This window comes from Aspergillus clavatus, genomic scaffold (genome assembly GCF_000002715.2).
Source record: "Aspergillus clavatus NRRL 1 1099423829806 genomic scaffold, whole genome shotgun sequence".
NCBI classification, from domain to species: Eukaryota; Fungi; Ascomycota; class Eurotiomycetes; order Eurotiales; family Aspergillaceae; genus Aspergillus; species Aspergillus clavatus.
In genome coordinates this window covers 810,921-836,729 of record NW_001517093.1, presented here as the reverse complement: position 1 = coordinate 836,729, position 25,809 = coordinate 810,921, and the positions used below count along the sequence as shown (strand labels likewise).

Genomic DNA, 25,809 nt, shown 5'->3' with positions numbered 1-25,809 from the left:
ATCCATCAGTCTTGACCCCGGTGAGATCTGAAATAGCAGATAGTTAGTAGTAGCAGTAGTACCGACTACCGACCAATGTATGACAATCCATCACTGCATCAGTTGTACAACTCAACCAACCCCGAGCCTGGCCAATCTGCCAAAGCTTTGCACGGAAGGACACCAAGGGAGGGACACGCGGAACGAGTCCGGGTCGATAGTCGAGGCTAGATTGCATATGAATGATCAAATGTGAGGTGACGAGATACGGGTACTCTTGATAGTATTTGAGTACCGCTGAGTAGATCGAATGGAAGAAATATCAACTAGAGGGATACACCCCTGACCCGGGTGATAAAGGCAAGATGTTGTGCATGGTATGTATGGGATCAGAGAGTAGACCAGTATTACCTATTAGGCTGAGTGTTGGTTAGTAGTAACTTAGTAAGGTAGGGAGACTAAAGAAAGGGTGACTAAAACAGTCTAGCGTGGCCATTCTCGGGACCAGCCGTTTCGTTGGGGTCTAGCGTGGTTTTCATCGGTAACGCCAGCGACGGCGTATTCAGATTTCGATAGATTACGATCGAGTTTTACCATACGTCGGGGCGGCCGCAACAGCCATTGACGCAAGCCGTTTGGCTCAGCCTAGAGCAGGCAGCCCTCCTCACTCGTGGTCATCGTGGTCATCGCCGTGGAACTCGGTGTGTCGATCCAGTGGCTGACTGATCCAGCTGAGCCAGGTTTCACCATTGCCGTATCTTTACAAGGGTACTGAGGATTTTACCCGTCTTGACACAGTTCTGTGTATAGTACGGAGTACATACCTAGGTAATATGGAGGCAAGAGGTATGGTAAACTCCCACACAAAGTGACCTGAACCTGACACACTAGTCACTTACTTCTGCTGCCTCCCCTCTTCCCTTTTCCTCGTCTCTTTTCTTTCCCTTCTTCTTCTTCTTCTTCTCCTCTTTTCTTCTTCTCTTCTCACAGGGTTATATCGCAATCCTACCCCGTTATCGATCGCCTTTTTTCCTCTACTTTGGCCGCCACAGCCGGTATTTGGTGTCCTGTCTCACGGCCGGCGCCAAACGGTGCGTAGGCTTTGGCCCCCCCCTCCCCCTTTCTCCCTCCCTCTCTCTTCTCTCGCCTCTCTGGGATTCTCTAGTCACTCGTCTCGCTCCATCTCACGCCCGCCTCGGTGGTTATTCCGGTTCCTGGTTCCTGCATGCTACAGAGTCCAGTCAACGCTCCAATTCGCCAGACCAACCCCGATTGATCTCACTACACTCCTCTCCGCTCTCAATCCCACCACATCCTCACCAGATCTTTCAAAAATCTCAGTTGCGACTCGATTCCTTATACTGTGAAAACGGCGTTGCTGTGACTTCATTTGGGTCCTTGGGAAAATAAAAAGAACGGCTCTTGTTGGAAGATACCCCTGCTTTGTTGCAACGTTTCGCTGGCTTCTTTTGTCGGTCCGATCTCCTCGACGGACCGCACAGACAACTCATCAAACCTCGCCTTGACGGCTCTTGTGTTTGTCCCGACAGGGCTTCCTGTTCGGTTTATCTACTCCTAAAAAGAAACATCACTAGAGGGAAGAGACCGTGCGCTCTTTCCCTTTTATCCGCCCACCTTTTTTATTTTCTTAATATCCTTTTTTTGAAATCAGTACTCGTCGCGAGTCGTCGCATGTGTTCGACCCAGTAACCGCGATGCTCATTGATGGCGAGAAGTGGGCTTGTGAAGCTTGCGTCCGGGGTCACCGTGTCAGCAGCTGTCATCATAGTGGTAAGTCACTCTGTGCGATTCGACTGGTTGTGGCGAATGACCCCAGCAGACTAACTCGAATAGACCGCCCTTTGACCCATATCAACAAAAAAGGCCGACCAGTCTCTCAATGCGCTCACTGTCGCGGCCTACGCAAGTCACGGACAACCCACGTAAAGTGCGAGTGTGGTGACAAGAAGAAGAATAGCCACAAAAATGATTCAGATCCCCATGCTGTGGAAAAGCGGGATCTCAAGCGTGAGCATGTTGGCGATAACACATTGGTTCCGTGTTTCTGATTTGAGCCTTTTTTTTTCTTATACAGAGGACTCCCGTCCAAGATGTGGTTGCACGCATGGTCAGCGCTGTACCTGCGCGCTGAAGAAGGAGCCTCAGTTAGACTCTGTACCAGAAACTGGCCTCCATCCGCCGCTGCCGCACGCCGCACCGTCAGAACCGCCCAAGAAGCCACAGCTGACGTCGACCAAATCGGAGGGGGCGCTCACGATCTTCCGCGACGGTCATCACAAGCCGGCGCACAAGCATAACGATATGGCGCACAAGTGTGGTCTGCCGTACACGATTCCCCGGTCCCATACCATTCATGCGACGTCCGATGTCGCCCGTCGATCGTACGAGTTCCTGCCTCTAACCGAGCCAACCTTTCTGGAAAAGGCCTTTGCCATTCAAACTCGGTCGGAGCCACCGTCGAACAGGGCCCAGCCGGCCGCGATGCAGCCTCGTCGTCTCTCCAAATCCGAGCACGGAACGCCCGAAAATGCCCCGGTTACCGCCACGGAAGACATGACCGCGACCATTTCCCCGCTGGATCTGTCGCCCTTCTTTCCTCCACCGCCCGCCAACCTGGATCAACCTAGTGGCAGCCGATCGGACTCGATTACTCTGCCACAGCCTTCGATGGAACCGCTTGATCAGATCGTGACCAGTATGCCACCGCTCGATGTCTCGTTCTCCACGTATCCCACGACGACGACGACAACGTCCCCCGTGACCGGCATGGCCTTCCAAGATCCCTACCAGGAGCCGTTCTTTGCGTCGCCCGATAGCGAGCACCCGGTGAGCTCGGCCACCTTCAGTGCACCGCCCGTCGATTGGTCGAATTTTCCGTTGTATTCTTCGGATGTCCCTGCCGCGACGAGCACGCAGGCCCCATCCTATGCCAGCTTCGACTACAACTCGGTGGCGCCTGGATTCCCCGCGCCATCCTCCTCGGGCGATATCTCGGAAGTGGAGGATTTTGGGCCGCTGACTGGCCTGGGCCCTGCCGGCAACGACCTGCACGACCTGCACAGCGTGAGCGAGAATTCCGATCTGGACCATTTCCGGATCAGCTCGGCCTCCTCGTTTATCGGCCTACCGCAAGCCCAGCTGCTCTCCTCGAATAACCTGGAGGCGATCGACATCGACGAATTCCTCAAGTCCGCGAACGAGTCGACGGCTGCGCTGGAACATCAGCTTCAGGCCAGCATGGCCATTGAACCAAAGCCCATGCCGGCGCAGAACAGCTTCGAGGTTATGGCCACTCCGACGACGAGTCTACCGATGACGACGACGTCGTCTCCCTCGGAGTCCATGTGGCCCGCGACCATGTTTGATCCCAACGGTCCGTCCATGGACGACAACAACGGCAATTTTTATGCTCCGCCATGGGTATAACATCCGGTCTGGTTGGACCAGTCGTGGCGGTTCTCCCTGTTTTTCTTCGATCTTCTTGTCCCAGCCTGCTCGCAGCCCCCCGTTTACCACCACCTCCACACCGTCTGAGTGACGACACCTACGCCCTCATGACCTTGATGAGAGATGATGATAATTGCCTGATTCATTCCCTTCTTCTGTTCATTAGCGCGGCTCAACCTATTTGACGCGACCCTAGCATTTCTCTCAAATCTACACCCTTTTTACACTTTTTTTTTTTTTTTTTTTTTTTTTGGGAATATAATCCCCGTGTTTCCACCGTTTCAGGGCCCTTGTATATCCTTTCTGGAGCAGTCCGGATTTCCTCAGCCCCCGTGGGCCTCTGTCATTTTCGCACATAGATAGACATCCTGACCGTGGTTCGAGCGAACAGATCTTGATTATGCACAATAGAGCCTTGACCGATCTACACGGCATACCATCACAGTGCATATGCGTCCTGCGTCCTGCATCCTGCACCCTCGTAGGGTTTGGTTTCTGGGCTACCCGTCTCCTGCATGTCCTGACCTAGGTGGATCTACTTAGCAGTCTCCTTCACGGACAGACAGAGACAGTATGTCCCGAACCTTGAGCAGTGACCGGCCAGGTCGAGTAGATACTATCTACCTAGTATCTAGTAGCACCTATCTCCCTGGTATTTATCTCAAAGGACGGAATACTCTTGCTGTATCTACGGAGTACTTGGAGTATTAACATTTGAGAAAGAGCGGTGTGTACGATACGCCGGCATGTGGCGGTGTGTTGTGTGTTGTGTGTGTGTCTGTGTGTATTTCCCTCCTTTATATAGGTAAGGTACCTAGGCATCAGGGGTAAGCGTGTTTCCTGGATGTCGATCGATACCGTTTTATTTATAACATACTTACCTTTATACTTACCTCCATACTTACAGACGGGGAGGATACTACCTATCCTTACAATACAAGCTGTTTTCTTCCGGGCAGGTCTTAAGTGAGAGTCGGCTTGGCTGTGCCCTACGCTGTTGTTGCCTCGTTGGACTTGGATAGTTTAGTGACTAGGTAGGTAGTAGACTAGCAGCTATGATGAGGTATTGATGATTGATCAAGCGGTGTGGTGCTAGATGGAGGTAAGGGTATGCGATGCGATGCGATGCGATGCAGTGCAGGATAGAAGGCGGCGGGAGTTAGGTAGGTAGGTGATTGAGTGAGTAATCTTTTTTTATATTGAGATTGGTATTTACATATACGTCCGACGACGTAACCGGCTATATACTCACTGACCAGCATCGCCCATCCAGTCCAGTCCAATCCAATCCAGTCCTCTTCGGACTCGATGGGATCTCACCGGGTCTGGGTATGCATCTGGGTATGGGTATTGGTATCCATCCTTATCACTCCCATGTGTCCGCAAGAAAAAGAAATTCGTCACCGCCATGTACAACAAACGACAAGAAGAAGAAGAAGTAAAATACTGCGCGTCGCGTGGTCGATTTATTTGTACTCGGCCATGAATTCGGCGTGGAACTTGACGATGCGGTCGACCCAGTCCGTGCCGGGGGCAAGGAAGGTGGTGCGGAAGTGGAGCGTGTTTTCCTTTTGTCCGAAGCCCGAGCCCGGGACGACGCAGACGCCGGTTGCGTCGAGGAGGCGCAGGCAGTAGAATTCGTCGGCGGTGCGGCCCTCAGCGGCGGCGGCTTCCATGGCTTTGGCGGGGAGCGTGATGCTGGGGAAGAGGTACATGGCGCCCTGGTGGAGAGTAGAAAATTAGCAACTGTGAATAATGTGTGGGGGAAGTTCAAGACAATCAAAAAAAAAAGGGGGGGGCTTAGATACCTGAGGCTCCTGGCACTCGACACCCTCCATCTGCTTAAAGGCTTCATAGAGGGCGAGGGCGCGCTTGTGCAGCCCGTCGCGAATGCCGTTGTATTCCTGCGAGTAGAGCGCGTAGCTGGCATCGCCCTTGAGCGGTGGGTTCACCATCAGCTCAACCAGACACTGGCCGATGACGGGCGGGCACAGCATGATGCTGACGGACTTGTAGATCTGCGCGGCGACCAAGGGGTCGAAGCCGACCAGCTCGAAGTAGCCGCCGCGGTGGCCGCACTCGCCGACCATACCCTTGGAAACGCTGTGCAGCGACGCCAGCTCGACGTGGTCGTACTTGTCCGGCACCTCCTGCTGCAGCTGGCGGAGCCGCTTCTTGAACGAGGTGAACTCGCCGACGAAGATGTTGGTCTGGTAGACCTCGTCGGCGATCACGACCAGCTTCTCCTCCGCAGCGACGTCCAGCACGTCCTTGATGTCCTCGGGGCTCAGCGACGCGCCCGTGGGGTTGCCCGGGTTGATGACCACGATGGCACGCACGTCGGTGCCCTCAGCCTTGGCCTTCGCCAGAGACTCCCGGATGGCTCTAACATTTGTACCCCAGGCCTTCTCCTCCTCCAGGTGGTAGGGGACGCATTGCGCATTCAGCAGCGACAGCGTGGCCGTGTAGAGAGGGTATTGCGGAATGGGGACGAGAACACCGGCGGAGGGGTGGTGGCAGATGATGTTCATGAGCGTGCTGACACCGGACGAGGCACCGGCGCAAAGGTACAGATCCTGAGGATCGGCGGGGAAGCCGTCCCGTTCCTCGATGAACCGGGCGACACTATCCCGGATCATCGGAGCACCCTGGCTGTGACTGTAGGCACCGACACTCTGGACGTCGTCGAGGAGCAGCTTAGTACGGTCCACGACATCCTGCGGGTAGCCAAAGGCGGAGCTGAGGACGTCGGGCTTCTCCAGCAGGGCAGGGTTCTCCAGCAGACTGAGCACTTGTCGGAAGAAGGTGATGGGCTTCTGGTCCAGCTGTTGGGGGTTGCCGATGTTGGCGAAGATCACACTGTCAAAGGGCAGATCCTTCTCTCCATTCGCCAGACGGACTCGATACTCCTCGGCCCTGACAGCGAGCTCACCCCGAACAGCATACTTAGCGGCCTTGACGGAGGGGTTGATGTTATCGGCATGCAGCCGGCGGGGACCGAAGTCGGCATAGATGGTCCGCTTGGGGTTGTATGTGACGGTCATGGCGGGCACTATGGGTTTGTTTCAGAAAACAAGAGTCAGTACGAGATAGTCCTCTTGTAGATCATGAAATGCTTGAACAGTCGAGAACCTCCCCCGGAGAATGCAGCGCGCATTTGTACCTGGGAGTCTTGCTGGGGGGGTCTTTCAGCGAGGGAGCATCCCCAAGTGGGTATTACGAGATGAGGGGAAGAGGACGTGGCCGTACGCGACGGACAATGAGCCTTTTTTTTTTCTTTTTTTCTTTTTTCTTTTCTTTTTGTTTCCCATTTGCTCCACGCTGGGTGATTGCCTCGCAAGTTCGCAGCATCTTTGCCCAATAACGACGGGGATTATTGGGGGCCAAACGGAGCTAGAGGAGAGTCCCGGAATCGCAACATACCTGGAGAAGCAGCCTTGGCCCTGAAGACCCCCGCGGGTAACCCTGCGGCCCAGCAGAGAGGCTGCCGGCTAGGGGGATTCAGGCGGGAAAGTGAGCGTTGTAGCGGAGAAGCCCGCAAGGGGGATGCCAGCTTGTGCCAGGTCATAGTGTCTCCTGTTGGGATTCTCTTGGTCTTGACTGGGGTTTGTGCAAGAGACAGACAACCTGAACTAACACTCTTTCCCACGATGGAACAGCAGAATCAGAATAAGGAGAAGAGAGCGAAACCCTCGGTTCTGTTCGATCTTCTCGTCAGAACAAAAAAAAAAAAATCAACAAAAACACCCCAAAAATGAGCGATTTTTTCTGCAGGCGGTGAGCGACAATGAGTCAGCGCGGCGACCATCTTCGGAGCACTCGGTGTCGTTCTCCTCCTATACAACTATCTACTCTGATAGGATCAATATCATCGCAGTTCTATCGTCAGATCCTTCCAAGTTCCAACTCTATTCAAGACGTCGTGGGAAGCGGTCCTCAACCCCAGACAAGGCCCCTCACCACCACCCTGGAGTCGATGGGTTGATGTCGATGCTGTTGAATAATCTCTAGTGTATGTCCGTTCGCCCGGATCCAACCGATCCATGGAACCATCGTTCTCAGGCTATATCCTCCAAAGTGTGGAGAAACAGAAGCAGAAACGAAGAAAAGAAGAATCGAAGGATCCTGCACTCCATACCCCGTATATTTCTGCACCAGCCCTTACTGCCACGACATTAGCCCATCGGGCGACTACACGGGGTGGTATTGATGACCAATACTCCATGTCATTCCTCCGCAGTCAGCACTACCATGGGTAATTTCATATGATCTCGATCCGTTCACCGATGCACGAAGTGCATGATCCCGTATGTGATACTGTGCTGCAGTAGTGAGACTCACCGTAAGCCTCGAGATGGCGTCGAGGAAGAAGCAAAATTGCTCCTGGTCTTCCCCAACCAGGTCACATGACGACTAATGAATGCCAGCGCCTGGCCCAATAACTGACTCCTTTGAACTCCTCCTCATCTGAGCTGTCAAGATCGTATGAGCGACGCACATATCATTCCGGCTGCTGGGCTCACCAGGGCCGGGCGAACTTACACCTGCCTTGATACTCTGTCTGCCCACCACACGAGGTCTGTGCCATAGCTGTTAATCCCAGGCGATGAAATGGTTGATCCGATATGAGGATAACCAGATGAGAGCGGCACTCTACTTTCTTTTGGAGTCCCTTTCCGAGGTGGCCATATGTGCATCCCCTGTTGCAAGCCCACACGCGGGCTGAAAAACCTGCTCCAAATTCTCTCAAGACTTTGTGCGCTGCGAACCAAGATGGACCGTGAGGAAGGCTTCTTCCCAGTGGCATGAGGCTTGGCGAGAAGCAATTCGCTCGTGGCGCTCTCTCATCAGAGCAGCGGCATGGTGGCCGTCTGCAAGCAGCCCCCAGACACAGTAGTGAGGTGGGAAGTGGCTTGGTCAGTCTTCCGGGGAGATAGGCGGAGAAGACTCGGTTGTTCTTTTGTCAATCTATGTTCAAAAGGACAGAAAAGCCTTGCATCATGACCATCCATCAGTCTCAATTCATGTGCTTCGGAGTCCCCATGACACTCTTGCGCTAGGGCAGCAATGCACAATCGCTGAGTCCGTGCGAAAACCTTTGAGATGAAGTCTCAGGAGCTTAAGCGTTCAGTGGCCGGAGTTGAAGTTGTCAGGTCAATTCTGTCAGCGTCATGAACGCACCATGATCCCTGGTAGATACAGGAACGAGATTCTATACTCTTATCATTTCGAGGTATAGCGCCCCCGTGGATGGCCGACAAAGCCCCAACAATAGGTAATGATAATATATAAAATGGGGTAATCCAATAATTACCCTCACATTGTTTGAGATCTCTCAAAGACTTAGGGCCAGAATCTAGAGTCACATTCTGGCTTTTGTCGAGTGTGGGAGGAGAGTGCTGCCTGGGTCGCCGTGCTAGGTCAAAACGTTGATCATCGCGACTCCAATGGAAACAATGGAACCAACAGCGTCCGAGCAATCCAGCGCCAACTGGTCGCTAATGAAAAAGCTGTCGCGCGACGCCAGCAGCTCGCGCTTAAATGAAGTTGTATTATTATAGACTCAGCAGCGAGTACACATGATATCAATCTAGACACAGCTCTCTCCCTCTATTGGGTATCCTGTGGTGCATCCCATCAGCATCATATGCTGATGTTCCTCACTGCCCCACCTTCAAACAATCCAAACGACTTCAACTACTCAGGAGACTTATCCTCCTTCACCGGCGCAGGCGCCTGTTGCTGCTGCATGCGTCTCATCATCTCCGCCGCCTCAAAGGCATACTTGCACTTCATCAGCAGCGGACCTCCATAGCGGTACATGATAAAGGGAAACGGCATGCAGACCAGCGTCAGGAACGCCGGGATGGACGACGCCCAGTGGATGCCGAGGGTTTCGTACATCTGCGGTGTGAACAGGGGGAAGACAGCGCCGACGACGGAGCGGAAGATGGCGGCGGCGGCCAGCACGGAGGCCGCGTAGATGGTATACGCGTCGATCAGGTAGTTGACGATGGGAAGGATGACGAGCACGCAGCCGAAGCCAAAGGGCGCGGAAAGGATGATGCCGACGGACCAGTGGATGCTGCGGTATGTGGTCCAGGCGAAGGCGAACATGCCGATGGGGAGTGCGACGGCGCCGACGATAGCGGGCGGGAGGCGCGACTCGGCCGTGGCGGACTTGGCCTTCAACAGCCGCATGTAGCGGCTGTTGTTGTCCCAGATGGCGTAGATGAGCCCCACGATGATACCGACGGCGATACCCATGAAGGCGAGTCCGCCGATGCCTTCGCTCCAGCCACGCTCCTCGTTGTAGACGATGGGCATGGCGCCCATGAACATGTACACCGTGCCGTAGATAATGGCCATGTAGAGCGAGGCGACTAGCACGATGGGCTCGCGGAAGAGCAGCACCCAGGGCCGGATGAGCGCGCGCTGGAACACCTCGGACGGCTTCTTCTTGCCTTGGCTCTTCTCCAAGATGCTGATGTAGACCTTGCCGTCAGCTTTGGAGAGCTGAGCGGCCCGTCGGCTCAGCAGCACGGGTCCATACGTCTCAGGGACAAAGATGACGCCGAAAATGCCAAGCAGACCAATGAAGATACAGCAGACTCCCTGCACCCATCGCCATCCGATATTCTCGGAGACAAAGCCGCCCACGACGGGACCCAGAATGGGACCTAGGAAGGGTGCGACGCAGTAGAGCGTCATTGCGAGGCCTCTCTGGGCCGGAGGAAAAAGATCAGCGATTGCACCGCCCGAGTTGACCAGCGGTGAGCCCCCAAAGGTACCACCGAAGAAGCGCAGTACGTGGAGTGTAGCGACATTGCGGCTTCCGGCAGAGCCCCCAATGAAGGCCACCATTGCAATGTGGGAGGTGAGCCAGAAAATTTGTCGTCCATACAGTTCGGATCTGATTTTGTTCGTGAGGAAAGAAACTTGGTACGATCGTGAGGGCAGTCAAACTTACTATGTCGCACACTGTCAGCTGGGTCTCCCAAGATTGAGAAGGATATACAGAAGCACTTACCAGAGGTCCCCAAACAGCCGGCCCAATTGCAAATCCCAGCACAAAGACAGAAAGCCCCACGATAAACACCTCGGTGCTGATGTCAAAGTCCGGGATGAGTTCGTTGGCGGACACCGAGTACGCCGACGACGTGAAGGTCACCGCAAACACAGAGAATGTCACAATGGCCGTGATAAGCCACTTCCGTACCGGAGACCAATTCATCGGGTTACCGAGGTCGTCCTTTTGGAATTCCACCACAAAGGGGTCTTCCTCGGTGCCTTGGCCATCATAGACGTGGGTTTTCTCGACCACGCCCAGGTCGCCGGACGCCTTGGAGTCAATTGATTGAGACATACTTGACTAGAGGGTCAAGACAAGAAGCGAGAGAAGCGTATAGCATGTCCAAGCCCTCTGATTGCCAACACATTGGCCTTTTAAAGGTTCGATCTGGAGGTCAGCTCCGAGAAGCATCTACAGTGCAAGGCGGAAAGGGATATGATTGGATGGTAGGGATATAATTGTGAGCTGGTCAAACGCAATGTGATTGGATGAAAAACACTGAAACGCTCCACTATAGCTTATTCTATAGCCAATGGTCAGCCTTCCCGCCATGGAGCATTCAGCTCTCGGGAAACGACCTGATTGGCTTGAACTATCACTGATTATTAATTATCCCATGTATAACAGTCGGTTATACACGACCAAGACGGACGGTCAACTGGCCTGCATCATCACCATGACTCCGGTACAAGATAGATTGCTTAAACCGTTGCGCAGACAGCGGCTGAGAATCACAACCGCTTGTGAGACTTGCCGGCTGCGTAAGGTCAAATGTGACGGTGCTCGCCCAGGTAATCCAATCCCTCATGCTCGCTGACACCTCGCTGAGTGTGACTTCTGCTACTAGCATGCGCCAGGTGCCTGGGAAGAGGAAAGACGTGTACATATAGTTTGAGCTCGCTTCCTTACAGCCAACAACCTAAGCGCAGGTTGCCACCGGTACGCAGTCATGCTCCCGCCCCGGTCTCCCCGCCAGCCTCGCGGGCTCCCTCGCTCGACACATCGTCTCAATCAGTGCACGTGGAAGACCAAGACCGACCCCAGAACCAAGATCTGGATGCAGATGTCGACCAGAATCGTCCTATGTACACTGCACATGGAAGATTTGCCGTGGACGTCGCAGCCGCCATCGACGTGAGAGCAGGGCTCGCGCCCGCCGCCATATCCAATCTAGTTCCGTTTGTGGATGCGCCTTTGTTCGGCGAGACTGACTTGCATGCTGCAGCTGGAGTCCCGAGCGGGTCGGCTGGGCTGCCTCACCGGGCTTATGCGGATCGACTGGTCGACATCTACTGGCGCTACGTCGACCCAGTGGAGCCCATCCTAGATCGAGAGCGCTTTACCCGTGACTACGAAGCCTCGTACGCCCGTCCGGATCTCTTGTCTCACGCGGACCGTGAGATCTGGGTGAGCGTTCTGAATGTGGTCTTCGCCCTGGCGGTGCAAAGGCAGGAATCCATCCCCTGTCACCAACGGAACGAGGAGGGGAATCGCTATTTCCAGCGCGCATGGGCGGTTCTCCTCCCTGAGACTATTCTGTGGAATCCTGGCTCGCTGGAACTGGTGCAGTGCTTGATGCTGATGAACAGATACCTCCACTGTACCAATAACCAGCAGAAGACGTGGATGACGGCGGGCCTGGCGATGCGTATCACGCAGAGCCTGTGTGGCCAACAACCCGAGGCGACTTCGACCAAAGAGGCCCACAAGGACAGGCAGTTGAAGCAACGGGTTTGGGCGAGTTGTGTTGCGCTCGACCGGTGAGGATCTCATCATTCATTCGGCAGCATTGGCAGGTATTTCCGAGCTGACCCGTGCAGATGCGTTTCCTGGTCTCTCGGCAGGACCTCGGCACCATCTCTGGCTCCCCTGCCGAACAAGAGCGAAACCATGTGCTCGACCACCCAGGCTGGGACTCATGCCGAGCACTTCACACACGGATTAGAGCTTCATGAGATCGGCAATCAGATTCAACTGGCACAGACACAGACACGGAATGGCCTCGTTGCCCGGCTGAGACTGCCGCGACTGTACCAACAGGATGAGTACCATGCCGTGGCAGTCCAACTCGATGCCTGCCTCAACCGATGGGAGGACAGTCTCCCCAGCGACTGCAGGTTGCAGAATCTGTCCCAGGTGGTCGATAGGACCGCTCGAGCAGAGCGATACCTGCTTCATCTGCGGTAGATATCTGATTTTCTCACCCTTTCAAAGTCAACCTACTGACACCAGCATCTCCCTAGTCTCCTCCACTCCCGAATCTTCCTCTACAGACCCCTCCTCGCCCGCTTCTACTCCATGCGATCGCACACAGCCACTGCCACGGCTCCACAAACCTCCCACCCACCCAGCCTCAGCGACCGCCTTCTCCGCGAATGCGCCGGGATGTGCGTCGAGGCCGCGCAAAAGGTCACTTCGCTGGTCATCGCGGCCCTCGAGCCCAACGAACCCATGGGCCTGCTGCCCTGGTGGTACCGCATCTACTACCTCCACATCGCGGGCACCAACTTCCTCGCCGCCATGTTCGGAGCAGACCTGTTCACCGAGTCGGTGGCGCAGTCCTGGCGCGATGTCCTCGCGGCGCTCCGGGCGCACGAGCATCTGAGCACATATGTCTCGCAGTGTATCCGGACGTTTGAGACGCTCTCGACCAGGATCTTGGAGACACGGTACCCAACTCCGGAGAGCGGGGCGCTACCGCTCGAGGCGGGCACTTCGGGGCTTTTGTTTGATGATATTTTTCAGGATGCGGGCTTTGACTTTGACGCTTTTCTGTTTGGTATGGAGGAGATCATGGAGGGGCCGCGGTAGCAGGCATACGTCTTCGGTTTGGAGAGTTCAAAGCCACGATCCGGTTCCAGATACGACATCCCTTGTCGGCCCAGTTCCCGTTTACTTCCAGAGTAGGGGGTTAAGGTATACTTGCCTTCCCAGAAGAGATTCTACGTGTCGCTCGACGGGGGTATGTAGTCGTCTAATCATTCTCTCTCCATTCTTGTGTTGGCGATCGTTTCAGACTCCAGCCCCTATACACCTCTTCACGTTCTCCAGCTCCGACAGCAAACCGGAGATACACCGAGTATGCATCCAAGCATGCTCTCATGATATTTGATTCCTGGACTCCGTCTTGACCCCGCTCACATCATCACAATAGTCGATATTCCTGGAGTTATTTCGACTCGGGGGAGCAACTCCGGTTTGAAGTGGTCTTTGATACCCCATCCATCTGCAAGTGACTCCCTTGCTCAAGACGCTTCGAGATCATCAGACAATCGCCGGTCACACTCCATGCCTAGGCATATCAACAGTATCCCGGTCTGGGCGGGAGTGCGCCGAGGAATAGGCCTGCGGGTCTTGATCTCTTTCTTCCCACAGGACAGTACCATCGCAAGACGTAGTGGGTATACCATAGCTATAAAATATACAGAAATCTATCCCACCTCTCCAACCCCAAATGCCACTACCACAAGTACCCCCACCTCCAGCTACAACCCCAACCTCTGGTCGTCGATGTGATTCTAGCTGTTGCGGTGAATACGGAGGGTTTTGGAGGGCGTGGAGACTTTGGGATATAAGACTAGTTGTATATGCGAGTTTGATTACGATCTTGACTACTAAAAGTTGAATGCATTAACCTGTCGGGGTATGTATTCGGTCATGGCTATCATACTGCAACTCACTTCGCTCTAATTGGATTCAAGTACAGGGAATGCCATGCGTCGACAAACGACGTCTAGCTCCTCTCACTCCCCCGCAGACGCACAGCCTGCCCATACTTCTGGAGCTTCGTGATCAGGGCGTCTCCATGCTTGACCAGATCTGCGTACTGCTTGTTCTTGTCATCCGGTCGATTCGTCTCAATGATCCCGTTCACCCGGTCAATCGTGCACGCAATGCGGTTGCTGGCGATAAACTTGGCCAAGTCCCTGCTCATTGATCAGTACACAGTCATCATGTAGACACAAAAGATTCTTACCGATCCAAAAAGTCCACTGTCACGCCAAAGTCATTGGCCATGCTGTTCAGTCCCACCACCCGATAACTCTGGAGCAGCTGCTGGTACGCACGGAGTCGCATCTCCCGCACAAACCAGGCCCGGTGCTCGTACAGGTAGCGGTCCTGCGTGAGGAAGTTGTCCTCCACCGCGGCCAGGGCCCGGAAGAATGTTCGGTAGTTGCCCGTGTAGAGGCTGTCCACCAAGTTGGCAAGCGGCGAAAAGTCTACCGGAGCCTCCGTCTCGGCCTGCACGCCGGAGCCGGTGGCGAACGTCGCCAGGTTGACCGCGGTCGTAGTCGTGCCTGGTGTGGCCGTTGAGGCCGACGCATCCTTCATCTCCTCATCCTGTGCCCCGGGTCCCGCGGAGATCTCGCCAGTCAACGCGGCCAGGCGGTCCTCGCCAGCGCCAAGGATGGCCTTGATCTCCGGAGCGTCCACAACCTTGGCCTTGAAATCAACTCGCTTCAATGATAAAGAGCCCGCGAGGACGGAATAGATCACCAAAGCGGAATAGCTGCAAAGTTCGTAACTCGTAAAAGTGGACAGACTGTCGAGGAGGAGGGGAGCGGCGAGGTTGTAGGAGCGGATGGTCAACAGGTGCAGACCCTTGTAGGCCTTGAGACGATTCCTGCGGTCCCAGTCACCACCGCTCTCAATCAGGGCATTCGCCTTCTCGATGTTCTTCTTGGCGGACACCACGTCGCCGAAAAAAAGACCGATTCGGATCATGGCGAGCACCAGATCGATCTTGGTGCCTAGGAACGACGTCTTCTCTAGGAGGGCTTCGTGGGATTCGATTGCTTTGTCCTGCCATCAACAAATGTTAGCAGAGCTCTATGTAAATTGCCCCTCCAACTGGCTTATGACTATTCCACGCACCTTATCTCCGACTCGCGCCCAGAATTCGGCACGCTTCCCCCGTGCCGCCAACACCTCAGTCTCGCCTGCAGCCTCTTCCGCCTCATCTTCCTCCTTCTGGAACGCCTCCAGCTCCTTCTTGTTATCCTCAACTAAAGACTGGTACAGCGCTTCGTCCCAGGGGAAATCGATCTTCTGAGAGGATTTTCGCGATACCAGCATGTTGGAGGTGATCAGATTCTTGGTCGACCCGGCGTTGAGCTGGGGTACGCCTTCGCCAGAATAATTCAGGATGCCTTCGACGGGGTGTGCGAGGTGTCGGTAGAAAGGGGCCATCTTGTGCTCTGAGATGGCATCCTGGATCCTCTTCAAGGAAGTCTGCCGTACGACCTGGGGGCATGAAGGGTTGGAGATGTTGAAGACATGTTGGGCGAGGGTGAGGTCGGGAAACTTGATGTACTGAGGATCGGAGCCCATGTTGAGTATGAGGTGTGGAGGGACAGCGAATAAGTAGATACAGAGGGTTCAAAGGGAGAAAGGGGATGTTGAGCTCGGAGGTGATGATGGAAAGAAGGAATGTTGATGGAACTGGGGAGCTGGTCGCAGCAGAAGAAGCATCACATCACGTAACGTAGCTGACCCGAGCTCAGCTGGACGAAAGTACTTCCGCTCCGGGTTCCCTGGACTACCTCGACTCTACGGAGTACGTTCTTAGTAGTATCAAAACCTTCATTACTTTAGCGATTGCGAGGGAAGATATCTAAGAGCTGTTCTCAAGTCTGTTCATCGAAAGAGTGGATTGATATTCAATCTCTTCCCCGTTCTCTGTACCGCTGATAATACATCCTCGCTGGATGATTAGGCAGCAATTCTGAGACATACTCAATTTTGTAAATTTGGGAAGACTTCCATTATAGCAACTATGTCCAGCACTCTCTCTGCTGCATCGAATGATTGATTAGATTGTAGGTTGTGATGCTAGAGCACTTCATTTGAATGGTGGTATCCAACGGGCCCCTAAAGATATATTCTTCCAGAGCAACGCCAATCCACTCAGACAACAACCATCTGATCTCGCCATTCGGATTGCTCGTGGGATATTGCGTTTCAGTGTGATGATCCTGCGCATGAACGAACACAATAGACTTGGGGGTGCTGTATACTAGAAAATGTCCCCGAGCCAGCATCAGATACCTGATTTCTACCTCTTCTAATCTTCACTTCGGAGAACTCCGAGATTTCGCTGTATCACGCAAGCCATCAAGCTGGTCTTCCCTGTCTGAAGTCGTATCTGGTGTGACCGTGTGGCTCTAAGTGATGTTTGCCGAGTTCTGCGACAGTGTATGTCTCTCTCTCTCTCTCGAGTCTTGAGTCGCGGTAATATGAGCATGCGTTGCTCTTGGCCACATGCCTATTTGCTTCGACAGGATTCGATGGCTTGAGATTAGAACAGGTGATAGAAGCTCTGCGGCGTCCAATAACAGCCAGAAAATGATCCCGGACCAGTCCACCTTAAGGCTAAGCTTAGCCCTGGCCGCAAAGACCGTCGGCCCCACTAGGTCCACGGGGATACTTCCTCTTGCTGATAAAGGAATGTTGTTGGAGGATAAGAGAGTATTCCTCCAACTAGGAAGTGAAAAGTTGGTCATAGTCTGCGCTGGATGGTGGTAGATGACGGGACTAAATTGATAGTCCCGTAGAAGGAGTGGGAGTAACAAGTAACAGCAAGGCAGCAGGTATGCAGTCTTGTCATGTGCATTCGCTGGGGGTTCTGTCGCACTCGTTTTCTTTTCTTTTCGTTTCTTTGGACTCTTCTACTTATTTACTACTTAAATCTCATGGATCCTCCCCCCCTCCACCCCCCTTCTTTACTATCTAACAAAGTTTACGCGGGCAACTGTGAATGTCAAGAAGGTCTCTGGTGTCAACAGGCCCATTGTTGACCCCCTCCTCCATCCCACTAACATTCTCGCAACGCTGTAGAGCTATCTGCCTACTGCAGACCCCTCGAGATGGAACCCAAATCAGAAGTTCAGAGCGACCAGAAAAGGATTCCTGATAAGATCTCAGACTCCTCTGATCCTATTGTTCTGGAAGAAGCGCCGCTCGAGGACGCCCGAAAGAGTCGATGGGAGCGCAGTTGGCCAACCATTGCTTGCGGTGCTGGTCTCTTTTCTGACGGATATCTCAATGGAGTAAGATTACTAAACATCCCGTCTGGGCTTTCGAAGAACGCTGGCTGACCGATTCGTCTAGGTTATCGGGCCGGTCAACACCCTGCTGAGCAAAATCTACCCCGATACATACAAGAACTCCCCCGCCAGTCGCAATGTCTCTTCCATCGTCTTCGCGGGAACGGTGCTGGGTCAGCTCATCTTTGGATACGTCAGCGATCACTGGTCAAGAAAATGGGCGCTGATGATCTCCACGGTTATCCTGATCATCTTCAGCGCGCTCTCCGCCGGCTCATACGGGGCGCATGGGAGTCAATCAGGCTTGTTCGCTGCTTTGACCGCCTATCGGTTCTTCCTGGGCATTGGCATCGGCGGCGAATATCCTGCAGGGTCCGTCGCCGCGGCGGAGAGTACCGGCGAGCTCAAGAACGGTCATCGCAATCGCTGGTTCATCATGTTCACCAACTTTCAGATCGACTCTGGTTTCGTTGTTTCGTCGTTCGTCGCCATGATCCTGATGTTGATCTTCACCGAAGACCACATGCGTGCCGCATGGCGCGTTGCGCTGGGTTTGGGTGTCATTCCGCCGCTCAGTTTGTTCTACCTGCGGTTGAAGTTGAACGAGCCAGAGGAGTTCAATAGGCAACGGATGCACAAGTTTCCCGTGTGGCTGATCATTAAGTGAGCTCTAACCTTGGTTCTCTCTATTCCTTTTTGCCTGTCGCTGACCCCGATAACTCAGGTACTACTGGAAGCGTCTGGTTAGAGAACCCCTCCGATTGTGGCCGCATTTAGCTAATTGTTGCAGTTCGTGGTCTCCGTGATCTGGTTTATCTATGACTTCTCATCCTATTCATTTGGCATCTACTCGTCGGAGTGGCTGTCCGTCATCCTCGGCGACACCGCTCCCCTCTGGAAGACTTTTGGCTGGAGCACCGTTACCAACCTCTTCTACATTCCAGGTAGTTTCCTGGGTGCACTCACTAGCGATTGGATCGGTCCTCGCAACACATTGGCCCTCGGAGTTGCTTTGCAGGGCATTGTTGGTTTCATCATGGCAGGCTGTTACACCTATCTGAAGGATCCAAAGAACGTCGCGGCCTTTGTCGTTGTCTATGGGTAAGGCACCCTCTCCAAGGACCGAGCATAGACCCAGCTAATCGAGTTGAAGCATCTTCTCCTCACTCGGAGAATTTGGTCCTGGCGACAATATCGGGTTATGCGCCGCGAAGACTAGTGCCACCTCTATCCGGGGCCAGTACTATGCCATTGCCGCTGCGTTTGGCAAAATCGGTGCTTTCGTCGGCACATATGTGTTTCCGATCATCCAGGACAATGCACCCAACGATATTCGCCGAGGCCAGGATCCGTACTTCGTTTCCAGCTCGTTATGCATCTTTAGCGCCTTCCTAGCGTACTTTCTGCTACCACATATCGGACAGGTACGTTTTGTTTTCGAGTACTCGCTTCCGGACCGGGAACGTCACTGACACCTGCCCAGGACACAATCACTGATGAGGACGCCAAGTTCCGCGCTTATCTTGAATCTCAGGGTTATGATACCACATCTCTGGGCAACAAAGAGCAACGGTAATGCGCCATTGGATATTTACTTACCTTGCAGCATTATATCTTCCGCATGCCATTTCACACCCATCGAATTGCCCAGTGAGCCACCGCAACATTCTTAATCTTCAGAACCACATCACCCCCAAACGGCCCATGAGCGACGATTTACAAATCCTTATCCATATCACCTCAATTTCGAGCATTTCCATCACCCCGAGCGACCTCCTTGAGCGATTGACAAGCCCCTGAGCGATGAACATGAAGTCCTGAAGCGAGATACTGGTAGAAGAAGTGGGTGTATGCTGTGGGAGTTTTAGAGTCGCAGAGCCCGGCTTGGTGTGTTCGTACCTCAAATATCGGCCTCTAGAGCCCACAGTAATATATAATCGTCATCAGATGTAGTTCCTGCCATCAAAAGAGTCTTGCGATCAGTCGAAATATGAATATGAAGAGAACAAGCTCTGTTGTCAACCGGTCACATGACACCGTAAATAGCTGTATTGAACGTGCCTATCTATACCCATCCACAGGACAATAATAAACGGGAAAACTCCCTCCAGATGATAGATATAGCATTATATGGGTGACTATTCACAAGGATGGAGCTCAGGATGTGAATTCCACAGCAGCAATCACCAGTCAAAATGAACCGAGGTTCGACGGTGCCCAGCAGCGGCTCCATCGCCGGGCGATCAATTGCCGACCGTCGTCTAATAATCTTCCCCCAGACTACTACTTACTCCGTATTCCACTACTACTACTAGACTAGATAATTCTCCCTATCCCCATCTTTCCTTCTTCTCTCCTGTGCTGTGGAGTGTCTTAGACTTTTAACTATTCCTTCTGACCTCTGAGTCCCGAGTCTTCTATCTCTATCTCTTCTCTTCTTCCTCTCACTCCTACCAGCTGGCCTGTCATATCCTCCCCGGTCTTCTCACTTCCTCTCTCTTCTCCCTAACGACTAGAGCTGGTCCATCCGAGCACCGCGTTCATCAGAAAAAAACATTTAGAACAACTCAAGCATACGTAATTCAAAATGGTTGCCGACGCTTTAGTTTACCACCCTGCCCTGGCGCACTATTTGCGCTTCGTCGCGACGACAGGTACGTGCTCACCAGCAGCGGAGAGTCCCGGAAGAGGGAATCAATAGAGCCTCGGCCGAGAAAATGCCTTATCACACGCGACCATCGCAATGAACCCAGTCACCATGAAATACCTCCAAGGCAAGCGCTGACCAAACATAGTCGGCCGTGACAAGATCCTGCGGACGCTGCAATACTTCTCCCGCTTCTACGCCTGGTACCTATACCGCACCAACCGTCCCCAGTCCGCCATCGACCCCTACAACGCCATCAAGAAGCAGTTCGGCACCACACGGAAGATCCTCCGCATCGGCAAGTTCATCGAGCACCTCAAGGCTGCCGCGCTCGCCGCCGACAACAAGAGCCCCATCGACCCCGTGCTGCGCTATCTCGCCATCGGCCGCCAGCTCGGCTACGCCGGATACCTGTCCCTCGACACCATCACTGTCGTCGATGTGATCGGCGTGAAGAAGCTCGCCTCGGCCAAGCGGCTGCAGGAGTCGGCGTACCGCGCCTGGATGGCGGGTTTGGCCTGCAGCGCTGTCGCCGGGCTCTATACGCTGTGGAAACTGCAGGAGAAGGAGAAGACGATCGACCGGAAGGAGGGTGAGGGTGTTGTAGAGGCTAAGAAGCTCGAGAAGTATGTGCCGGTCTTTCCAGCTCAGGTGGAGCTTGTACTGACTTTGACCCAGGGAACGTGCTGCAGCGCGTATTCAACTGATCTCGGATCTGTGCGATTTGACAGTGCCCGTCTCTGCACTGGGCTTCGCCTCTCTCGACGACGGATTGGTGGGTATTGCCGGTACCGTGAGCAGTTTGATCGGCGTGTGGTCGCAATGGCGCAAGACCGCTTAAACGGGGTATCAGCTTTGACAGGAGGGCTACAACTGTATCGCCCAGTACGGCACGCTGGACGGGGGAAGTTCTCTACATGACTTCTTCTATTCAGAGGAGGAGAGAAACCAAGTCTTTTTATGATCATCCTGGCTCTCGGGCGCCAAATCCGATGGTGCGGCATTGGCTGCTCAGTGTCTTCTTCATGCACATATGTATCTTTTTCCATTACGCCTTTTGTTGTATGCACGGCTTAGCAATGATCCTCCTTTGTGTGTACTTCTCATCTATAATCCACTTCGTGTCAGGAGTCTAGAATATCGTGTATCAGAAATTGAGTATTCTTAGATCCGTCCCGCTGCGTATGATCTGTCCATTGGAAGACAGGTTCAGCCCACTGAACACCTTTCAAACAATGTCTCAAGCAAGGTATAGCCTAAAACGCCTCTCTATCTCTGTCTCTCGTCTGAATGTCTCTTATCGTGTGAATTTGGGAATGCCACATGTAAATCCTAGCCTGTGTTTTCAGGCACCAAGGTGTCGACAGCTAATCTGCAGGAGTGGTCACCATCCATCCAATTCCAATTTCACATACGATAATCGTCAATCTCACACAACATGACCAGGATCTCTCAGCGTATGTGTACTAGCAAACCCCGCTCCTTTGGCCCTGATAGCGACTATCGGTACATGTACCGACGTGGATGTCGACGTCCTTTTCCCCGATCCGTACGGGTGGGACGACTTAAGATGATCGACGCCGGGAAGGTGGCTGTGGCTATCTATTGCAAGCTATTGATCACATCCCGGACCGTTTCTTTTTCTGAATTTGGATTTCAAATGTTTGTCTACTGATAAGACACCAGGGTAGAATCAGATCTATGCCCATTGTGGGCGTCTGCTGATCAAACTGACCGTCAGAGTGGTAAAGCACTAGGTGCACGCACATCTGTTCAAAATGACAATTCAAATGCATATCTCAGCTCCTTTCAATTCCTCGACAGTGGCAGTTTCTCTAATCTTGCAGCCTGGCCGTCGATCCATCTATCTAGCCAAGCTTTATGGCCACATAGTTTGTCCTGCAAGGACCAGCACCGACCCACTCGGACATGCAGCTCCCCTGGAGCAGCTGTGTCCAAGGGTGAAAAGATACCGATGATCCACGCTGTACAAAGGGATGAATGGCAAACAATGTGACGAAGGGTGCGGCAGGTTGGGGGAATGCTTATCGAGGCCCTCCCCTTGCCAGCTGCTGGTATGACTTTGATGTGCAGAAATCAGTCTGCTGGGATTCTTCGCTGGGAAGCAATTGCATCACGATTGCAAAGAGCGCCAGTTCAATTCAATGAAGATATTGCCAGGACGAACTTCCCGGACAAGCTGTGCGAGTCTTGTGGAGAGTTGAGGTCCTTCTCTTTCGACACTGGTTTGGGAAAGGATGTTACATCCAGTCGTTGATGTTAGTACCTTCAATGTTGTATTATCGGTGCTAAGTATGGATTTCCTGAAGAGGTGAATATTGACTCGGTGCTGATGACTCGTCAAGGCACTTATATCCTCCTGTTTGGGTTTATCTCCCTGAAAATCAAGCAGAGATGGTACCTCGGTGAAGCTTGTGCGTCTTGCCTGTTCGTCATCCCTTGCGAGTATTGCTGATTACAATCAGTGCCTGCTCTACTGATTGGCATTGCTTTTGGTCCGGTTGCTGCCAAGTTACTCAAGCCATCGGAGTGGATTGAAGATGATGGCGACGGGGACAGCGATTTCACCTATGTATGATTTGACCCTGCTCTTTTATATCAACATACTGACTGATCAGGCGGTGGCTCGTCTGGCCATTGGCGTGCAGTTAGTCAAGGTCGGATACCAGTTGCCCAAGAGGTACCTCAAGGAACGATTCAAGGAGATGACTCTCTGCCTTCTTCCACTTACTGCTATCGGATGGCTGGCCACGTCGGGTTGTATCATGCTCATGATTCCCCGCGTCTCCTTCGTAAGTGGGCGCAATTGTACACCCTGATCATTAACTAATACTCCCCAGCTGTCAGCTTTGATCATCGGCTCCTGCGTGGCGTGCACGGATCCGATTTTGTCCCAGGCAATCGCCAAAGGCCCCTTTGCTGATAACTACGTCCGGCGTCCTCTGCGCGAATTCATCTCGTCCGAGGCGGGTGGGAACGACGGGTTCGGGTTCCCGTTTCTGCTGTTCGCCGTGGCGCTTTTACGATATGCCGAGACGCCGGAGAATGCCGTCAGCTTGGAGGAATTTGATCTGGCTAGGGGAATACCTGATCTGCTCGGCACGGCGGACACGGGCCGCTTTGGCGGAGGATTCGCACTCGCCATGAAGCACTGGGCCATCGAGGGTGTGCTGTACATGATTGTCATGGGCTCGGCATACGGTGCTTTTATAGGCTACGGGTGTCGGAAGATTCTCAACCTAGCCTCCAGGAGGTGAGTGTGAGCGCATGTCTCTAGATAGAGAGTCTGTGCTTATGATTTCTTTTCACAGGAGATGGGTCGATAACGAGAGTTTTTCTCTCATGCCTATGGCCATCGGGGTAAGTCACTTGCACATAACGATTGTATATTACTCACAGCTCGTTAGTTATTCATTGTCGGCACGTGTGGGTGTTTCGGCTCCGACGAGACATTGGCCTGCTTCGTCGCCGGCAACGCCTTGAACTGGGACGGGCTGTACCACACCGAGTCGCAAGCCCGCCACAACACATTCAACTCCACCTTGGATTCACTCTTGAACGCGGCGATATTCATGTACCTCGGAGCAGTCATGCCCTGGAGCCAGTTCCAGATGCCCAGCACAACAGGCATCACGGTGTGGCGGCTCGTGGCGCTCGGCTTTCTGGTCCTGCTCCTTCGGCGCATCCCCGCGATCCTCCTCGGATATAGGCTTATGCCGAAGGTTTGCGGGAACTGGAGGGAGGCCTTGTTCATGGGATACTTTGGTCCAATCGGTGAGTCTCAGACTCCAAGCCATGGGGGAAACTGTAAACCGTACTGACCAGCAACAGGCATCGGCGCAGTCGCATATGCAGAGTACACACGCCGCTTATTCCCTGCTCCCGGGGCAAGCGATCGGGAGATCAACGACCTAACGGCCGCCATCACCCCGGGTAGGTAGTCTACCCTGTCCCCTTCCCCCCTGCCTAACCATACCTGCTCCCATCGCACCCGCGCCATCATCTCTGATCGTTTCTCCGCAGTCGTCTACTGGCTCGTCCTCTTCTCGATCATTGTGCACGGGCTCTCCGTGCCAATCCTCAACGCCTTGTACAAGGTCTTCAACGTCCCGTGCATGCGCGACCACCCGGTGGAAATCCTCCTCCTCTCGGACAACGAGCCGGTGCCAAACAACAGCACCGTCGCGCCGGGCCGGCACTCGATGATCGTGAACAATCGCTTCTCGCGATCCCCGAGCCGCGAAGCTGGAGCTGAAGCCGAAGACGATGACGAACAGGTAACCCTCTGTCGAAGCGAGGGGAGCTGCAGGCACGCTCTGGCCAAGCCTTACAGCTCAGAGTCGAGCAAGACGGACGTGGACATGAGGGATATAGTCTGAAAGCGGAATACGCTTGTATTGTACTCTTTTTCTTTTTCTTACGACGAAATGCGAAGCAAAGCAAAGCAAAGCAAAACAAATGAAATCCTGTTCACGTTGACATTCACGTTTCATTCATTCCATCTCATAACTTCATCACGCTTTGATGACAATAGCCTCCCATTCAGAATCCAGAGTACCCCTCGATCAAAATCGGGCTTAAACAGGACAGGTCTAGTCCGACAGACACGTTAGCCTCACCACATCTCCCATCTGTCTATATAGAAAAGGAGAATGGGAAGTGGAAAGGGGAACACACCTTTCCGCACGACGAGCAGGTCTTGTTCTCGCCAAGGATGGAGGCGCCGCAGGAGGGACAAGCGTTGTGGCCGGCCATTGTGTATTGTGGTAGTATGACTGGAGCGAATAGCTTTTGGTCAGACTTGGCTTCAGATCCCTGCTTGCAGTGCAGCGTACCTGGATCTAGAACGAGGATGAGAGATGGGTTCGAGTACCTTTAGGACTTTTCACTTGTAGTAGTAGTAGTACTAGATAATAGATGAAACAGGAAGAATGGGAGATTGAAAGATGAGAAGGATTTTGGTTACCCCGCTGTTAGAATCAGACGAAGTGCCCCGCTATCGCGAGATTAGTCAGTGTATCTACAGAGGAGGTCGTCGGTTAGTCTTTGGATAGTTAGTTGTCACTATGAGGATTCTAGAGTTGAGTATTAAATAGTGGTACTAGGTTCATGGCTTATATGAGGAATAGAAGGTTGAGAGATATTGGTATGATTTTCTGGTGCTTATATATGTATGAAGAGTCTGACTGAGCAGATCACGAAGCTTTAACTTAAGTAAGGATTGTGAAAGGTGCTTAATATATAGAGAGAGAAGTTACCTTTATAAGGGAGGAGGCTCTCTTATAAGATATTATATAGGTAACTATATAATATATCAAGATTATAATCTCTACCTATAAATATCAAACTTAGGAGTTTAGTAATAATCTCTTTAAATAAAGATCCCTACCTCTTGAATCCTGTATAAGCATTCTTCCTTTTACACTAGTTCACTAAGCCCTAGTCCCTGTGGATCAAGGATCCTTATAACTCATTAACAGGATATTGATGATCTTCAACAGGAAGATTCTGATCCCATGCTGATATTAATAGCAAGAGAGCAAGTATAGTATACAGTGTGGTAGTTACAGTTGTAC

The 25,809-nt window shown here is 53.0% G+C and overlaps 8 protein-coding genes across 8 annotated transcripts, besides 9 other annotated features; 5 read left to right on the top strand and 3 right to left on the bottom strand.

The window, feature by feature from the left end:
- Positions 1 to 915: 915 nt before the first annotated feature.
- Positions 916 to 964: a microsatellite.
- Positions 925 to 964: a microsatellite.
- Positions 927 to 964: a microsatellite.
- Positions 965 to 1,694: 730 nt separating this feature from the next.
- ACLA_081950 (copper fist DNA-binding domain-containing protein) lies at positions 1,695 to 3,426 on the top strand (the record flags this gene model as incomplete). The annotated part of the gene is made up of 3 exons (XM_001267930.1): positions 1,695 to 1,770; positions 1,834 to 2,007; positions 2,075 to 3,426. The coding sequence occupies 3 exons, from the start codon at positions 1,695 to 1,697 to the stop codon at positions 3,424 to 3,426; spliced, it is 1,602 nt and encodes a 533-aa protein (XP_001267931.1).
- Positions 3,427 to 3,674: 248 nt separating this feature from the next.
- Positions 3,675 to 3,699: a microsatellite.
- Positions 3,676 to 3,699: a microsatellite.
- Positions 3,700 to 4,557: 858 nt separating this feature from the next.
- Positions 4,558 to 4,586: a microsatellite.
- A 129-nt stretch (positions 4,587 to 4,715) lies between these two features.
- Positions 4,716 to 4,743: a microsatellite.
- A 170-nt stretch (positions 4,744 to 4,913) lies between these two features.
- On the bottom strand, positions 4,914 to 6,491 carry ACLA_081940 (putative alanine aminotransferase; the record flags this gene model as incomplete). Its single annotated transcript, XM_001267929.1, has 2 exons — positions 4,914 to 5,168; positions 5,256 to 6,491. The coding sequence occupies 2 exons, from the start codon at positions 6,489 to 6,491 to the stop codon at positions 4,914 to 4,916; spliced, it is 1,491 nt and encodes a 496-aa protein (XP_001267930.1).
- Positions 6,492 to 6,713: 222 nt separating this feature from the next.
- Positions 6,714 to 6,753: a microsatellite.
- A 2,391-nt stretch (positions 6,754 to 9,144) lies between these two features.
- Positions 9,145 to 10,813, bottom strand: ACLA_081930 (MFS transporter; the record flags this gene model as incomplete). Its single annotated transcript, XM_001267928.1, has 2 exons — positions 9,145 to 10,360; positions 10,428 to 10,813. The coding sequence occupies 2 exons, from the start codon at positions 10,811 to 10,813 to the stop codon at positions 9,145 to 9,147; spliced, it is 1,602 nt and encodes a 533-aa protein (XP_001267929.1).
- A 238-nt stretch (positions 10,814 to 11,051) lies between these two features.
- ACLA_081920 (putative transcription factor) lies at positions 11,052 to 13,330 on the top strand (the record flags this gene model as incomplete). The annotated part of the gene is made up of 4 exons (XM_001267927.1): positions 11,052 to 11,310; positions 11,367 to 12,279; positions 12,340 to 12,702; positions 12,763 to 13,330. 4 exons carry the CDS (start codon positions 11,052 to 11,054, stop codon positions 13,328 to 13,330), a joined length of 2,103 nt encoding a protein of 700 aa, XP_001267928.1.
- A 922-nt stretch (positions 13,331 to 14,252) lies between these two features.
- ACLA_081910 (proteasome regulatory particle lid subunit RPN7) lies at positions 14,253 to 15,850 on the bottom strand (the record flags this gene model as incomplete). Its single annotated transcript, XM_001267926.1, has 3 exons — positions 14,253 to 14,445; positions 14,496 to 15,322; positions 15,395 to 15,850. 3 exons carry the CDS (start codon positions 15,848 to 15,850, stop codon positions 14,253 to 14,255), a joined length of 1,476 nt encoding a protein of 491 aa, XP_001267927.1.
- A 1,535-nt stretch (positions 15,851 to 17,385) lies between these two features.
- On the top strand, positions 17,386 to 19,141 carry ACLA_081900 (putative MFS phospholipid transporter (Git1); the record flags this gene model as incomplete). The annotated part of the gene is made up of 6 exons (XM_001267925.1): positions 17,386 to 17,568; positions 17,630 to 18,228; positions 18,290 to 18,308; positions 18,356 to 18,666; positions 18,719 to 18,989; positions 19,049 to 19,141. The coding sequence occupies 6 exons, from the start codon at positions 17,386 to 17,388 to the stop codon at positions 19,139 to 19,141; spliced, it is 1,476 nt and encodes a 491-aa protein (XP_001267926.1).
- Positions 19,142 to 20,152: 1,011 nt separating this feature from the next.
- ACLA_081890 (PEX11 family protein) lies at positions 20,153 to 21,053 on the top strand (the record flags this gene model as incomplete). Its single annotated transcript, XM_001267924.1, has 3 exons — positions 20,153 to 20,219; positions 20,361 to 20,838; positions 20,891 to 21,053. 3 exons carry the CDS (start codon positions 20,153 to 20,155, stop codon positions 21,051 to 21,053), a joined length of 708 nt encoding a protein of 235 aa, XP_001267925.1.
- Positions 21,054 to 22,470: 1,417 nt separating this feature from the next.
- On the top strand, positions 22,471 to 24,612 carry ACLA_081880 (putative plasma membrane antiporter; the record flags this gene model as incomplete). Its single annotated transcript, XM_001267923.1, has 9 exons — positions 22,471 to 22,525; positions 22,579 to 22,647; positions 22,699 to 22,805; positions 22,852 to 23,025; positions 23,074 to 23,486; positions 23,545 to 23,593; positions 23,641 to 24,007; positions 24,065 to 24,166; positions 24,257 to 24,612. 9 exons carry the CDS (start codon positions 22,471 to 22,473, stop codon positions 24,610 to 24,612), a joined length of 1,692 nt encoding a protein of 563 aa, XP_001267924.1.
- Positions 24,613 to 24,662: 50 nt separating this feature from the next.
- Positions 24,663 to 24,692: a microsatellite.
- Between the last annotated feature and the right edge of the window lie 1,117 nt (positions 24,693 to 25,809).